Source organism: Pteropus alecto, unplaced genomic scaffold (genome assembly GCF_000325575.1).
Source record: "Pteropus alecto unplaced genomic scaffold, ASM32557v1 scaffold143, whole genome shotgun sequence".
Taxonomy (NCBI): Eukaryota; Metazoa; Chordata; class Mammalia; order Chiroptera; family Pteropodidae; genus Pteropus; species Pteropus alecto.
In genome coordinates, this window is record NW_006434828.1 from 4,673,021 (window position 1) to 4,689,098 (window position 16,078).

General features: G+C 57.1%; 2 protein-coding genes, 1 long non-coding RNA gene and 1 pseudogene across 6 annotated transcripts in view; 2 read left to right on the forward strand and 2 right to left on the reverse strand.

Annotated features, from left to right (window-relative positions):
- LOC112478318 overlaps positions 1 to 680 on the reverse strand; it is a 1,332-nt gene extending 652 nt beyond the window's left edge. Inside the window, exons 1-2 of the long non-coding RNA XR_003045764.1 lie at positions 265 to 680; positions 61 to 145 (exon numbers count right to left, since the gene is read on the reverse strand). This is a non-coding gene — a long non-coding RNA (uncharacterized LOC112478318). The remainder of the gene's footprint in view (positions 1 to 60; positions 146 to 264) is intronic.
- Positions 1 to 1,950, forward strand: part of ATG4B (autophagy related 4B cysteine peptidase) — a 15,198-nt gene extending 13,248 nt beyond the window's left edge. The window contains exons 11-13 of the mRNA XM_025045400.1: positions 281 to 337; positions 675 to 768; positions 1,860 to 1,950. Of these exons, the coding sequence (XP_024901168.1) occupies positions 281 to 337; positions 675 to 768; positions 1,860 to 1,933 (225 nt within the window). The 3' untranslated portion in view covers positions 1,934 to 1,950. The remainder of the gene's footprint in view (positions 1 to 280; positions 338 to 674; positions 769 to 1,859) is intronic.
- A 1,295-nt stretch (positions 1,951 to 3,245) lies between these two features.
- On the reverse strand, positions 3,246 to 16,044 carry DTYMK (deoxythymidylate kinase). Of its 4 annotated transcripts, none has more exons than XM_015587842.2 (6): positions 15,849 to 16,044; positions 14,558 to 14,666; positions 10,453 to 10,543; positions 8,834 to 9,031; positions 5,104 to 5,316; positions 3,246 to 3,406 (listed from the first exon to the last, which is right to left on the reverse strand). In XM_015587842.2, the coding sequence occupies exons 1-5, from the start codon at positions 15,976 to 15,978 to the stop codon at positions 5,125 to 5,127; spliced, it is 720 nt and encodes a 239-aa protein (XP_015443328.1). In that variant the 5' UTR covers positions 15,979 to 16,044; the 3' UTR covers positions 3,246 to 3,406; positions 5,104 to 5,124. The 4 variants fall into 4 exon arrangements, 3 of the variants coding, with proteins under 3 accessions (XP_015443328.1, XP_024901169.1, XP_006909979.1); XR_001516705.2 differs by lacking the exon at positions 3,246 to 3,406 and adding an exon at positions 5,622 to 5,976 and having other exon boundaries at positions 5,174 to 5,316; positions 15,849 to 16,038; XM_025045401.1 differs by lacking the exons at positions 14,558 to 14,666; positions 15,849 to 16,044 and adding an exon at positions 10,657 to 13,684.
- On the forward strand, positions 15,071 to 15,189 carry LOC112478336 (annotated as a pseudogene).
- Positions 16,045 to 16,078: the final 34 nt, after the last annotated feature.

Sequence of the window (16,078 nt, forward strand, 5' to 3'; positions counted from 1 at the left end):
ACACGCCCACCCCACCCCACCCCGCCAGTTCCAGCTGCCCTGAGGTGCACAGCTCCAGACCTGGCAGGCGGGGCAGGGGCCCGAGGTCCAGCCGTGGACGGCGCTGGCGGAGAGGGGCAGAGGCCAGGGAACTGAGGACGGTTGGCTGTGGATGACAACAGCGTCCAGCATGGGCGCCGTGGTCTTCCCCGCCCCCCCTTCAGGTCATGACCTCCACCCTGCCCCAGTGCAGCCCAGTGCCCGCTTGGTCCACCCCCTGCTCACCACGCTCTCATTCCAGGGGTTTTTCTGCCAGACCGAGGACGATTTTGACGACTGGTGCCAGCAAGTCAAGAAGGTGGGTGGCGGCTCCCCGTCCACGTGGACGGGCTCTGGGCCAGTCGGGCAGCTCCGGTTTGGCGTGAGCCTCCTCACTCACGCCACCAGTGCCCCACCCACGCCTGTGTGGTGTCCTGTGGCGCTGGCTTGGTCGTTGCTTCTGGCATTGCCCCCGTTGCAATGGAGGACGTGGGAACTGACCTCGCTCAGGGATTGAACTGGGGCTTCTCCGGCCTCGTGTGGCGAGGGCTGGCCGCAGGGTGTCCTCCGCTCGAAGCACCATCTCCAGGGTGGGGTGTCTGGGCTGCACCCCCGTGGGCTGTGCCCGCCCCCTCATGGCTGTGTCTTGCTGACAGCTGTCGCTTCTCGGAGGCGCCCTGCCCATGTTTGAGCTGGTGGAGCAACAGCCGTCCCACCTGGCCTGTCCCGATGTCCTGAACCTGTCCTTAGGTGAGCCGAGGCCACAGGGCCACATCTCAGGGGGTGACAGTGGCACTGCCTGTTGTGCTGCTTGAGGCGCGGTCTGTGTGATGCTGTCTGCCTGTCTCTGGCCTCTCAGGCCCAGCTCCACTTGCTTTTGACCTTTAAGATTTGCATGAACCCCAGATGCGACCACTTGATTTGTGTGTGCTGCATGGGAGGGACTCTGCCGAGTGTTCCTTCCTCACCCTGGGTGCAGCAGCTTGACCCCCCATTCTTCACCCCTTGTGCAGTCGCCTGGCTCCACACACAGGATCTGGGTGCGCCTCCCACAGGTCCCAGGGTTCTGTGGGGACCAGAATACGTGAGGCGCTCTGTGAGAACGCAGTGCTGTCCACGCGGGCGCCAGCTCTGCTCTGTGGACTGAGCTGCAGGCGGCCTCGTTCCCACTGCTGAGTGCTCTGGCCTGGGGCCTGCGTGCCAGCCCACACCTCCTTCAAGGGGCGTCGAGCAGGTGGCACAGAAAAACGGGCACTCGGCGAAGGCCATGAGGACGTCCAGCCCATGCCTCCGTCTGTGTTTCCATGAAGACCGCCGAGGACAAGGACAGAGCTGCTGTCCCCCCTCTGTGAAGAACACTTAGGAGGACAGTGACAGTACTGTCCCTTCTCTCTGGGAAGAGTCTTCTGCCTGAGGGAAGCTACATAGCGTCGAGGTGCTGGCACTGAGACTCAGGACAGATGCCCTGTCAGTCCCCAGAGGGCACAGGGGTTGGCGCCCCCTCTCGGGGTGGCGGCCTCTACCTTCAGCCCTGTCACTTTCCTCTGGGCTGTGGTGAGAGGTGTGTCTGCTGCTCCTCTTCGTACAAGAGCCTCTGGGCTTCTCTCCACTCCCTCTGCTGCTGCCCGGCTCTGGCCCGCTCAGCGCCCCCTGAGGCCACACAGCTCAGACAGCACGGCTATACCCTCCTGCCTCCCGCCACCCCGTTGGGCAGGATGCCCGGGGCAGTGGGCCTGGCACAGGGTGGCGGGGGCTGCACACATAGGTGCTTCTCACCAGGATCTGCTTGCGCGGGGCTCTGACGAAGCTTTGTCTTTTTTTTTTTTTTTTTTTTTTTGTAGATTCTTCTGATGTAGAGCGACTGGAAAGGTTCTTTGACTCAGAAGATGAAGACTTTGAAATCTTGTCCCTTTGAAAGTCCTGCTTTTGGGGACATCTGCACTGGTGCCACTGGGGGCATCTCAGAGCCAGCCCAGCTCCGGGCACTGGCGCTGCACATTCACTCATCAGCCACCTGCCCTGGATGGGACCGTGCTGTCGGGGGCCCGACTGCAGGCGTGGGGGGCTCGCTTGGACGCTCGCTCGCCAGCTACGGGGAGGCGAGAAGCCACCACAGGAAGCAGCGCAGCTGCAGCCGGGAGCTCGGAGCTGCCCTGCGCCGCACCAGCCTGCGTCAGCGTCGCCTGGGTCCTCTGGGCTCTTGGTTCTGGTTTTGCTTTGGAATTAAAGTCCCATTTGAAGCCACACAGACACGAATCTCTGTTGGGCATGTCCCGAGTCCCCGTGGAGAACTGCGGTGGCGCCACGTGCGCCCTGGATGCCGCCTCCCCGCCTTCTGCACAGCCCTTGGGGTCCTGCTGTAGGGGACAGCTAGCAGGTGGTGGGCGTGGTGCAAGTCAAAGTCGCCACCTGCATGTGATCTGCGGGACAGACGGGCTCTCCTGGAGCCACAGGTGAATCCCTAGGGGCTTGCCTTCCTCAGGCCGCGATGCCCCAGTGCCACCACCGTCCCCCCTCCCCTGGGGCATGGGGGCGCTGCCCTAGCCTGTGATCCTCAGGCCCATAGAGGGGAGTGGGGGCCGGCCATGCCCACTGGAGCCTCCTCCGACTGTCCTCGGAACTGCCCTGCATCCCCCTGAGGCTTCAGGTGGTTTGTGGCCAGAGGGTACAATGCTCAGCTTACGGAGCAGGAAGGGCGCCTCTTCACTTCGCGTCGCTAGGGGACGTTTCCAGATGATCCTCAGCACGGACAGCCGTCGGTACCTGCCACCTGGAACCCTGGTGTCAGGGCCCAGGGCGCACATAGGCCTGTGTCTGCCCTCTGCCCCAGCAGGACTGTGAACGAGCTCGGGGGCTGGAGCGTGGCTGCTGTCCCCGAATGTCCTGCCAGCCCACGAGGCAGCAGAGGACAGCCCAGGCCCCGACTGTCACCGACATGAGTGGTCTCTCTGCTTTTCTGACTCCCCCGCCCACCTCCATCCGCAGGTAGAGTGTGTGGGGAGGGTTGGGGCGTTCCGTTCCTTCAGCATCTCGTGACGTGCCCCCTGCGGGCTGGGGCAGGAGGGGGGTCCTGCTGCAGCTCCCGCTGTTGGTAGGGACAGTGGAGGCGGGTGGCAGTGTGACCGAAGGGGGGCTTCTCTTAGGGTTTTGAAAAAGGCTTACTGAAGCGGGTGTTGTTCATCCTTAGCGGTATAGTTTGCAGTTCTTCATGGCAAATAACAGTTTCAGTAGAAAACAAAGTTTGTCTCTGTCTTCATTTTCCCTCGAGTTATACTTGGAAGATTCTCAGGATTTGTGGACTTGTGGCAAGCCCATCTCCCCCACACTTGGCAGGCATAGCTTGCCTCTGACGTGGCTCTGTGAGCTGTGACACTGGCCTCCTGGGGTCCTAAAAGCAAAAAACACAAGGAATTGACAAGTCTTAGGAAAACACAGTGAGCCGTTCCTCAGCGGGAGGGCTGGAGGAAACACCGGCTGTCAGGTTAGCTATAGTCACTGTGAAGAGCAGTGACCTCCATGCCGACCGACACTGCTTGGTGCCTTGGCCAGTCTGCCCTCCATACCCGAGCAGCCCTGGTGGGACATATGGGGGAGTGACCTCCAGCCTGCTCAGCAGGGGTCAAAGACAGGAACGTGGGAAGCCCCGTTGGTCCCCAGCGAGGTGGTCCAGGAGCCCGTCGTGGCCCCTGGAAAATGCCCCCAGTACCCCCTGGTGTTGTAACAAATCACACCCAGTGGCTTCAAAGACTTACTCTCAGGATCTCGAGGGCAAAGGTCAAACCAAAAGGTCAGCAGGGCTGGCCCCTCCTGCAGGCTCCAGGAGAATGTTCACTCACCTTCTACAACTTCTGGAAGCTGCCCGCATTCCTTGGCTCACAGCCCCTTCCTCCCTCTCCAGAGCAGCCCTCCATGTGCATCACACCGTTGTCCTCCGTGGCCCTGTCCCCTCCGGCTCAGCCCCTCCCGCCCTAGGTAGAGACCGTGGTGACAGCATCTGGGGCTGTCCTGGACAACCTAGGGTGTTCCTACCTCACAGTCCCCTCTACCATGCAGGTGCCCTGGTCATGGGTTCTGAGGATGGGGGCCGCTACCATGCCACAACGCCTGGCAGGCTCCTCGGAGGGGAGACCAAAGCCAGTGGAGGCCACTGCCAGCCGCTGCAGCCCTGACCGGCTGCTTCGCACCTGCCGCATCACTTAAGTTCAGGTGGCCATGATCATTTTGAGGTCTCTGCCCCAGTCCTACTGCCCACCACCCATGGGACTTCGCTCAACTCCTGCCACCTCCGACCCCACAGCCAACCTGAGTGGTCTGTACTGCAACCTCCCCCACGCCCCCACGTCCTGACCTGAGCCAGAGAAAGTTCTGGTCACTTCCAGCCTGTCCCAGCTCCAGCTGAGGGGTCCACTTTCAGCCCTGGCCTGGCCTGTGCAGGCGCGGGGGACAGAGCCCGGGCCCACCACCAACACCCACCCAACTCACTAAGTGCCAGCCTGGCCCCCCCAGGGTGACGCTGAGCTACCAGAGGCAGACAAGCCACTGGTTTCGTCTCAGGAAGTCAATCCCCACCTATGCACAGCACACAGCCCTGGCCACGTGAAGCCGTGAAGGGCAGGTGAGCAACCTGTGGCCGTGAACACAGCTGTGTGCCATTCCTGATTGCTGTCACTCAGTTGTGGGTCCTCAAATTCTGTCTGGGTGGACGTAACCAAACTCTCCACTGCAGATGCCCGAGGCCGACCCTCAGGGCCCCCTCACACCCCTTGAGCAGAAAGCCGCACCCGAGGACTGCCCCGCGTGACCTCACTCCGACTGAGCTTTGGTGCAGACATGGGCCACCCTCCCATTGTTTCTTTTGTCCTCTCGAGGTGTTGGGCAAGGACCAGGACCAAAGGCTGGGCAGCCTGGCACAACCTGGCCCCACACCCACCTGCTGAGTGACTGTGGACACAACAGGCAGCCTTGTTTGTGGAACCCGGACAAGAGTGGACCATGCGTGTTTGGGGGAGCTAGGACCCTGGGCGCTGCTGCTGTGAGGACCCTCCCAGCCACACGCAGGCTCTGCCCGAGCCCATGCCCACTTACAACTTGATGTCAAAGCGAGCGTCACATTGCTTTGTCACGCCTCAATCCAGTCTCCTGGCCTCTGAAGGAAGGGCGCTGAGACCCACTGCTGCTGTCCCTACTCATGGGCCCCCCAGGGCGGGCAGACAGGAACCCTGCCTGCCTCCCTCTGCAGCCAGCGCTCCACACTGCTCCCTGCCGGCACATTCTCCTGGGAGGTGTCGACACTGCCACCTGAAAGCAATTCAAAGTCAGAGAGCATGGAGTTACACACCTGGCATTTAAGGTCACCGCAGAGAGAACAGCAAAGCTGGCCCGGCTGTGCTCGGGCAGACAGGACACTACAGCACTGGAGTACGGCCCAGCCCAGGCCCGGGAGGCCAGCACGCAAGGCACTCAGAGCCTGGTCGAGCCACGGCCAGACTCCCAGGCGAGGGTGGGACAGCGCCAGGCCAAAAAAAAATCAAACTTCTCCAACACAGTTCCAAACTACACTTTATTACTGCCTGTGAGAAATGCAGGGGGCTTAAACCGATTACCATTTCAGTGACTTCCATGCGACTGCGGGGACTGGCTGCCCGGACACGCTGATGAGCAGTCATTACCGGCACCTTCAAGGTGACAGGGCAGAGCGGGGCTGGCTGACACGAGGTGTGGGCCATGGGTGCCCGCGGCTCATGAGAGGCTGGCGGTGCACAGCCCGGACTCCATGCAGTGGGGCCACGCAGTCCGCAGGCGCCCCGCCTCGCAGGAGCACAGGGCGGGGACAGAGCCCCTGCCCAGCTACTTCCACAGCTCCCCCAGTGGCTGCTGGGTGGCGGCCCAGATGATGTCCTCGGAGAGCACGCGGATCTCCTCGTGGACGTCCTCGATGCTTCTGGAGGCGTCGACCACCTGTCCCCCCACAGGGGTCAGGAGACAGAGGATGGTTAATGCTTCTCACTGCTCTTGGTGTGTGGGAGGACATGGCGCAGGTCCCCTGGGGCCCGTCACCCCGCACCTTCTCTGACCCTCAGCCTCAGCTGGGGAGGGTGGGCTCTGCTTGTGTCCTTGGGTCTCAGCTGCCGGCCCCTGCAGCAGCCCAGTTCTGCTCCTTTGCCTTCTGTTCCGACTCTCACCCATGACCCCGCTGGGCCTGTGTCCACCTAGGTGCCTGGCACCTGCCTGGCCACGCCCAGATGCTGCTGGAACTCGAAGCTCCACCCTCTCCTCCCTGGTGGATGGGACTGTTCCCATAGCGCTGATGCAGCTTCCCACTGAAAGGCTGCACCCTCACACGAGAAGCATGAAGACCTCCGGTCACAACCAGGCCAGCCCATGAGAAAGGGGTCTCCACCAGGAGGAGGAAGACAGGCAGCGGTGTCCCCTAACACCGTCGGTCAGGGTCTCGGCCAAGTATCCAGCCCCTGTGGGGCCGAGGACAGCCAGCTCTGGAGAAGCTGCCGGCGAGCAGCCCACTCAGGAGAATCTGACCATCTCGTGGGGCCAGACTGTGTGGACGACAGTGACTCCCTGCAGACACCACAGAGCCCACAAGTGCCCCCTTCCAGAAGGTCAGCTCGCTGGCCACTATCCCAGCCACAAAGCTCTCGCACAGAACTGTCCCTCACACTCACACCATGCACACAGCTCTCGGGGGTGGCTTGCCGTGCGTGCCCACCTCCGGTCTCCCATAGACTGGGAGCAGTAACCCACGTGGCACCGAGCACCCCAGGTCCCCATGTGTCGACTTCTAATCTTTCCGCAAGAGGGGACCAGGGGCCCTGGAGGTGGGATGGGCAAGAACTGGGCGACTCGGAAGACTTAATGTGCTGGGAGCAGAAGCGCCAGAGTTGGGACCTGCCACAGGGCTTGGGGGCTCCCGTGAGCCAGACCTCGGGCAATGTGGGCATCAGACAGACAGGGAAATGGCAAAAATAACATGAGTCTACACAGATACAAACATGTAAATACAGAGTCTGAGGAGCGCGAGATGTTTACGTGTGTGACTCTCCCCACCAAGCACTTACTAATTACAGAGGGAAAAAGAGTCACCTCACTGCGGAGAAGCCGGCAGGTGCCACCTAACCAAGCGGTCAAAGTGAATGTCACCACACTGAAACTACGCCATGTGACAGGACGCGGTGGGAACCCAGCATCCCTCTGTGCCAAAGATGCCGTCACGAGGAAAGAGCAAAGTGAAAGAGACACACCTCCAAAATAACTGCTGTCACCGTCAAAAATGCCAGGTCGTGACAGTCACAGGCTGGAGACCAGAGCCGTGACTGTGGCCTGGGCCGCTGGTCGTGAAGGCACCAGTGGGACCTGCGGGGACGGGATGAGCCCGGGGCCCTGACAGCAGGAGGGTCCGTGTCGATGTCTCCATTCTGACAGTAAGAACTGCTCAAGTCCCCGTGCTGAGGGGGTGTTAGGTACTCGTTTATTTTCAAATGGTCCTTGGAAGAGATTCTGTACTGTACTTGCAACTTTTCTCCAAGTTTCTTACTGCTTAAAAAGTTTGGAAAAGAGTGCTAAAAACATAAACTGCCGGATAAATGAAGCTGAGGATTTGACGCCAAGAAACATGCAACATTAAAGGTGCCCGAGAGGAAACGCGCGAGCCGGGGTGGTGGGGGGTGACGGCTCTGCCTCTTTCCCGATTCACTGTCCCCATCCTACAGTCTGGGCTCATCCCTCACAGACGGTGAAATGTTAAGAACGAGGTTCAAACTGTGTAGAACTGACTGACAAGAGAGACGCGGGACAGACATCCGGGTCTCACATGATCCGCATCAGCAGAGACGGAGGTCGCCTGACGCGCTGTGCTGAGCTCCCACGAGGGAAAGACGGGCTCGTCCTCCCAGGCTCGGACAAGATGTGCTCGGCATGGACCTGAGCACAGAAGGAGACGGGAGGCGGGGTGCAAGCTGCACCGGGAGGGAGCCCGAGGGAGCCCGCGGGCGGCGAGCACGCGCAGCTCCTGCAGAGGTGGGGAGGAGAGAGGCGCAAAGCAGACGAGATGGCCGGGACCAGGAGCCAAGGCCAGCACCTCGACCTTCCGCAGGGCAGCAAGGACGCGGTGTGGTGCTGGCAGTGAGCATCGTCAGAAGAAGAGGGGTGTGTGCCCAGGGCGGGCGTCTCTGGCCGTGCTGGGACACGCAGGTGGGCCGAGGGGATTCGGCTGCACCTGAGAAGGTGCTGGCAGGAATCAGGCACAGGCAGAGGGACGGAGAAGGGGCCAGTTTTGGCATCTGCTGGGAGGACACTGACTCCTGGACTGGGGCTGGGCACTGCGTAACTTGCGCTGAGGCAGGAGGGAGCTGATGAGCACAGGGAGGTGACCGAGAGCTCAAGGGGACATGTCAGGGCTGGAACGCCCCGCCAGGCCTGGGGGCCGGTGTGGAGACCGGCTCGGGCCCCACGAGCACACGGGATCAGCCTGCACCTAGAACCGTCGGGGTGGAGGGGAGAACACGTGACCCTAAAAAACTGGAAGGGGAGCAGACAGGGCTGACCCCGGAAGGCACAAGGTCCGACTCTCGGTGAGAGTAGCTATCCACAGACGGCAAGCTGAGGCGCTGCTCCGACAAACACGGCAGGGGAGAGTGACGAGTGGCCCAGGGCCACAGAGCTACAGCCAGTGGAGGACAGGGGACGGCAGACTGCCAGAGGCTCCCACTTCACCCGCTGCGAGAAGCCACCGAGGGCTGGGGCTGGCTGCAGCGGGAACCCAGGGGCGCCCTGGCGCTGCGGGGCCGCGGGACGGGCTCACCTTCCAGTTCAGGGCCGGGTCCCGCATGAGCTGGTGGAAGCGCTGCAGCACCCGCTCCTGGAACGCCCTGTTCTCGTAGCGCTCACGGCCGAACTCGCCCCGGGCCGCGGCCACGGCCAGCTGCAGCTGCAGGAACACGACCAGGTCGGGCTTCGGGAGGCCCACGTCTGGCTGCTTGCACCAGTCCAGGTGGAAATTCTGGCAGAGAGAAACCGATGGGTAGAGAGAAAGCCCAATGCGGGTCCACATGTTGGTTTTACAATTCATAAAAAAAGGGAAAAAACGTGCCGACACTTGAGATGCCCAGCGGCTGCTCCGTTCTCAGACCTCCCATGTCCCGCATCTCCTTCTGTTCAGACTTTGCAGACACGTCCGAAAGCACCCAGACCCGTGTGGCCCCAAGCCGGTCGTGCTGAGGCAGCCCCCCACAGGCCACATGGCGGGCACCCCCAAGGCCCACCGTGCCTCAGTTGTGTCCCCTCTCACACACCTGCCGGGGTGTCGTCCCCCTTCCAAAGAGGGAAGAAACCCGCTCACCCTAAGTGTCCCCGTTCCCGGAGGAAACAGGCTGCGCAGCTGACGGCACGGCGAGAACTGGGCAGTGCACTCGGGCCACTGGCCTGAGGACCGCACCACGCGGAGCAGGAGCCCACCGGCCACTCAGTAGCCGGTGGGAGGACGAAGGGGACCAACCAGCCCGTGGCGTGTTAGTTACTTGCCTTGATCTCCTTTTAGACAGAACCTGAGTGGCTAGTGCTTCACAAGGGACTGTCCCTTAAAACGGGATTCCAGCCAGCGGGAGGAACTGGCAGAATTAAAAGGTCTTGTAACCAACCGCCCATGAATGAATCACCAGCAGGGGCTGTTCCCATGGAAAAGAGATGAGCAAAGAGCCTGTGCTCCTGCCCCGAGAGCCCATTGCTCGCTGGCCTTGCAAAAAACGGAGTTCAAAACCGTTTTCACGCAAGGGATCAGAGAAGCGGGAACCTACCTACGAAAAGAGATTTAACACACATTTCAAGTACGCGCCTTGATTGGATTCTGATTCATCCTAACTAAAAGCACAAGAGAAATGAAACAGCTTCTGAGAGAGAACTGAGAACTTCGAACACTGACTAAATGAAGACATCATGGAATGACTACTAACTTTTCTGAGGTAAAATTAAGTTATTTTGGGGATGGTGGGTCACAGTGCTGGGTGGTTTATCGTTTTCTCTGCTGGTACATATTTGAAACTTTCTAAAAAAAAAAAAACAGAAAAAGGGGCTGCGCAGTCACTGCCATGCCACCTGGGACAGGCAGGACAGGACCACGGGAGCAAAGCAGCCCAGACGCTCTCGCCTTCTGGGCTGAAAAAGCTCGGCTGACAGACCATCTGTGAAAATGTGTGATGTGAAATGCACCGTCCAAGGAAAAAATACGGTTAACCTGTGAAAACAATCTGCAGCTACATGACTGTATGTTCTTTCTAGCAATAAAGACCGAATTCTAGCAAACGGGTGCGAGGCCCAGGCTTCCGGCAGCGTGATGGGAGGGCACCTGTGCTCCAGCTGCTGCTCCGTGCCAACAAGGACAGCGCGCCACACCGCGCCGCCCCCCCGGGGCCAAGCAGCTCTCACCTCCTTAGCGCTGGTGAAGGCGACACCAGAAAAAGCATATCTGTCCACGACGAGGGTGACGCCCTGGCCCAACTTCTCCTTAATTAACGGCCTAAAAAATAGAGAATGCTTCAGTTCAACGGTCAGGCTTAAATCGCCCGACATCGCAATCCAGCGACTCAGACATCGACATGATAAAGGGGTTATGGGGCACCAACTCGTAACCTTATGCTTGTCCAAAGCTCTGGACCTTCTCTTTGGGAGGTGTCACATGGGTAATCCCAGCAAAGCCCGACATGAGAAGGACAAGTCCACTGAGGAGGAGACATGACGATAAAGTTTTCCGGGAAGGGCTGCTCAGCTGTCTGGGCAGGAGGAGGGGCCGGGCCACCTGCTCAGGGCACTACGGAAAGGGTGGACACAGCAGGAGGCGACGCTGTGATGCTCACCCTCAACCCTGAAATGCAAGGAGACAAGCAGGACAGGAGGTGACAGCGGGTTTCCCACGGGCCCTAAGAGCTCAGGAGGATGTGCAGAGGCCGAGGGCTTGATGTAAGCACTTTGGGGAACAGAAGGGTGTCTGACACCTGTGACCTGGAGCAGCTCACACAACAGCGGCGGGGGGGAGAGCCCCGCAACAGCACGATTCAGCTCTAATCACAGCGTTACTCGTAATCGCAAACTATTAAAAACTGCCCGATCCGCAAACAGAAAACACTGCAACCGTGAAGAATGCGATGCTGCAAGCAGACGTCACACCATCTCCTGATGTGTCACTAAGAGGACAAGCGAGTACACACAGTCAACGGCCTTTTGTATAAGAAAGGTGAATCGGCGACACACGAATCTGCTTATTTTGGGAAGAAAAAAAAGTAAAAAAACAAACAAAACAGGAGGGGACACTGTTACCCACGGGGAGGGCAGGAGCCAGAAACGAGAGCAGGCCAGTGACCTTTCTTGTGTGCTTGACTTTTAGTCCATTTGTTTTATGTATTCAAAAACCTAAATGAACAAGGATGGGGAAAAAACCCTGAAATTGTACAGTGTCCAATGACCCTAACTATACCCCACAGGGAAGGAAAAAACCTGCCCCAACATACCTTTGACCACAGTACCCTGCACCCTTGACTTCTATGCAGGCTCTCACAGGGAATGGACAGCAGTTCTGGACCAACTCTGTGGACTGCAGGACCGAGCAGGGGCTGGGCGCCAGGTGCCCTGTGGTGCTGGACCGAGTTTTAGTGTAAGTATGTACCGTGGCCCCCCTCATCTGCAGGGGAGACGCTCCAGGACCCCCAGGGGATGCCCGAAAACAGACAGTACCAAACCCTGTGTATCCTTTTTTCCTATACATACATAGACAATAAGGCTTAATTTATATATTACCTAAAATTCATTCTTACTGTAAACCTTGGCAACCTCAGCATATAATTCCTTTCCTTAAAGCGGGAGCTTTCACCTTTTTACTGAAAGCACGGTGCAGCGTCCCTGTGGCGCATGCGAACTGGCAGCGTCACTCTCCACTCTTGCACTTTGGGGACGCTAATATAAGGGTGACCTGAACACAAGCACTGTGACCCCACAGGCCAGTCTGGTAACTGAGATGCCTGCTAAGTGACTGACGGACAGAGAGTGCCTACAGCTGGAGACGCTGGACGAAGGGCCAGTCCCGGTCCCGGGCAGGGCAGGGCAGGGCAGGGCAGGAAGGTGCGAGATCCCATCGCACTCCTCAGAACGGAATGCCATTTAAACCTTCTGAATTGTTCACTTCTGGAATTTTTCATTTAATATTTTCAGCCATGAAAAGTGAAACCAGATAAGGGGCTAAAGCAGATAAACAGGTACAGATGCAGAAAGGTCACCAGGGTGAGCACGCCAGCACCCAGAGGTCGGGCTTCTAAGCGCCTCTCCACTAGAAGGAACGACAGCTGGTTTGTGCGCCAACGTGGGAGAAAACACAAGAGAAGCCTGTACATCCTGTCATGCCAAAGTAACTTCTCGGAAAAGGAGGCCTGGGAAGATGTCAGATGGGCACAGGAGCCAGGTTGAAGGGATTCCCACCGGCCAAATTTGGAATAGTCTAAACATCAAAACAAATGACAGTACTGGCTTGTGACTACTGAGGAAACAGAATTTGTGGGTCTACACTGATGATGGATGATGAATGGGGGAGGCAGAAAGCCAACTAATAAAGGTAGAAAGAATGACAGACTTAGAACATCGCCGCTTGAAATCACAAGGATTGTCTCAACAGGATTATTAACGAACGCTAAAGCAGGTCGACGTTTGCTAACGAAAGAGATTTTATAGTTTTGTAGTATTTCCCCTTTTAACCGTTGACTACAGAAAAGACAGTCACCTACTGGCACCCCTCACAGGTGACCCAGGGAGACTGATGGCCAAGCAGCCTCGCACTCTCCTGGCACAATACCGAGGCCCCAGCGCCACGTCACCTCCGTGTTGTTCCTGCCAAAAGCACACACTCAGTCTACTCCTGAGGAGACATCAGACACACAGCACCTTATAAAGTAAATGGCCCACGCTTTTTAGAGAGTGAGCAGAATGTGAAATGACAGATGAAGCTTGGCAAACAGCACATGGCGCTTCTTGGTGCTTTTCTTACTTCTGTAGTTGACTGAAGTTATTTAAAAATAAAGTTTAGGTAGAGTAGAAAAACTGCTAAATTGCCATGGGAAGAGAATCATTTATTTCCAGGAGTGAGTTCCTGCACGGAGGCGTTTAAGAGGCCCAGTGTGTCGGCTGGTTTTGGCAGGAGATACAGAAGAGGCGGTGAATGCAGCCCCCGTTCTGTGCAGGGGAACCCCACGGAAGTGAGAAGGCGAGGTACCTTCAAGGGCCACCAACTGATCCGGTTAAGATGAGGCAAAGCTAAGGGGGAAAAACTAAATGGCTGGAGGAAATGACCAGTTTCCTCGTAAAGCACTTCCAGTACCAGGTGAACTCCGAAAGCCCGGGCTAACCGAGCACCCGTTCCCAGGCCAGCCTGGCCAGCTTCACGTGTCCCTCATTCCAGACCTAAGAGGGGTCCTTCTGTGCTGATGACGAAGCCGGTTGAGGGGCTGAGCAAGACCAACGTCACTCCGATGCTAACTCGGCATGTGGCCTTCACCCGAGGACTTTCAAGTCTCAGGAAGGCTAATCTGACAGCGGTGGCTGGAGCCGTGGGAGCGGGGGCAGACGGGACGGACCGGACACGCTGACCTGCTGACCTGGGACAAGACTGCTACTTTGGAAGTAGTCAGCGTTATTTCTTATTTGAATTGGCCTCCATTACTTTCCTACAAAGCCACAAAAAGCAAAATCAGAACCATTATGTCCATAAATTCCAGATGTGCTAGATATAAAAAGTCTCACGTGGATCTACCACTCGGAGTGGGGAACACCTTTCTAAGCAAGACACCTGGCCAAGCCGAGGAGAGGCTGCAGCCTGGCCTGTAACGGGGAACACCGCAAGACCACCCAGAGGCCATCAATACCTGCTGTGGACAACACACGACAGCAACGGAAAAGAATGAGGACCTGTCAGAGATCTGCAAGGCAGTTCGAAAGCAGGTGGGGTTCCATGTATTTATAACAAAACAACTCCAAGGTGTAAACGGAAGCAAAACCTGCTGAAGGCATACACCACAGGCATTCGAGAAACGTTAAAGTGCTGAGTGAAGGGGGCATCTACTAGGACGATGTAAAATTAAAAAAAGGGCGGGAGAGGATGAAACGCCGACCTGAACTGTAAACTTCGGTTAATGATGTGTCAACATCAGTTCATTAACTGTAACACATTTAACACACTAATGAAAGACAGGAGGACAGGAAGGGGTTATGGGGGAACTCTCTGTACTTTTTGATCAGCTTTTCTGTATACCTGACACTACCTAAAAAAGATAGTCTATTAATTACAAGGTGGTGGGGGAGAGGCAGGAGGGAAAACAAGCATTAATTAGTGCTCTTTGGGAAGTGCGCAGCAATGTGACCTCTAGTCACAGGACTAGTGAATTAAAGAACCTTGTAAAGCAACAGCACCCAGAATCAAGGGCTGCATTCACCCCCTCTTTAACCTCAAGAGAAAGCAACACACTGCGGGAGGGGAGGAGGGCAAAGCGTTTACACTTGTTCCCAGCGGTTTGCAGAGAAAAGCAGGTGCACGGAGTGGTCCTCCACCTCCCTCTTCTTTTCCAGGTAAGAACTCAGAAGTTTGCCAATTTCAGTTGATCTTTCTAAAAATAAAGAGAAAAACAGAAGTGAGGTCAGGTTTTCTGTCTAAATTAGGATACATTTGGGCTGAATTTCTTCTGGTCCTGGACTCAAGCCTAGGTTTGTGTTATTGTACTACATCTACAGGTTCAGACCTTCCCCTCTAGCCACAGGCATTTCCCTAACAAAAGGCAGCAGTATGCAGACACACCTGGACAAAGATACTTGAGAAAAAAACCTCGGGTAGCATGTAGTTACCTCAGAGGAGGTATTTATGATTTGTAGACGGGTTGGCTTAAAAGACTGGAACATATATTCAGAAAGGCATTTCTCCCATTTCCCATCTCTTGATTATCTAAATATTGATATTTTACTAAGCACTTTCAAGATCCATGCTTTACTTTAAAAATTAAAAATATGTCACAAACTCTAAGGCCATGCCACCCTGAACAAGCCTGATCCTGTCTGATCTCGGAAGCTAAGCAGGGTCGGGCCTGGTTAGTACTTGGATGGGAGACCGCCTGGGAATACCAGGTGCTGTAGGAGTAAAAAATAAAAAATAAAATAAAAAAGTAAGGGATTGTAAGCTGACAAGGTCCTTGCAATGTGTAAATAAATAAATGAAATTAAAAAGTAAAAAAATAAAAATGTCACAAAACTCCTCAGAGGACAAACCTATCCAAAAAGCAAAAAACAAAAAAACAACAACAAAAAAAAACCCCCAAAAAACTGAGACATGGATTACAAAACAGCACCAGGAAACTTTTGAGAGTGACAGATATACACACGGCCAGTCTTCATTGTGAAGACAGTTTCACGGTTGTACGATTATGTTGAAGCTCGTCAAACCACACACTTCAAATATGTGCACTTCGTTGCACATCAATTCTAGGTCAACAGAGTTGTGCAAAAGTAAAGGCGCAGATGCATCGAAACTGAGCGACAGGACACGGCTAGACGGTGTGCACGGACGGCAGCCGGAGCTCCGGGTAGACCGCCTGCCCGCGGGCAAACCGAGGCTTCGGTTTCTCCTCGTCCCCGACGCGCCACGATGAGGCGACCCTCGACCCGCGCCCAACCGCAAGCTGCTGGCGCGGGCAAGGGCAGGGCAGGGGACGGGCACCGGGCTCCGCGACCGCTCGCCAGGGGTCCTCGCCGCCCGGCCGCCCCGCAACGCCCGCCAGGCCACCGGCGCGCCCACACACCCGGGAAGCGGAGCAGCTCGGCGCAGTGGCCTGCGGCGCGCAGTGCTTCCACCAGCTTGCGGCTCTGCGTACTCTTCCCCGCGCGGTCCACGCCCTCCAGCACGATGAGCGCCCCGCGCCGTCCCGCCATCCTGCGCCTCCTGCGAACTATCGTGCAACCGCCCCTTCCCGCCGCCGCCCGGGGCTCCCATTGGCCGGAGTCGGTGGCGCGCGCCGGCTTGGCGGGCACT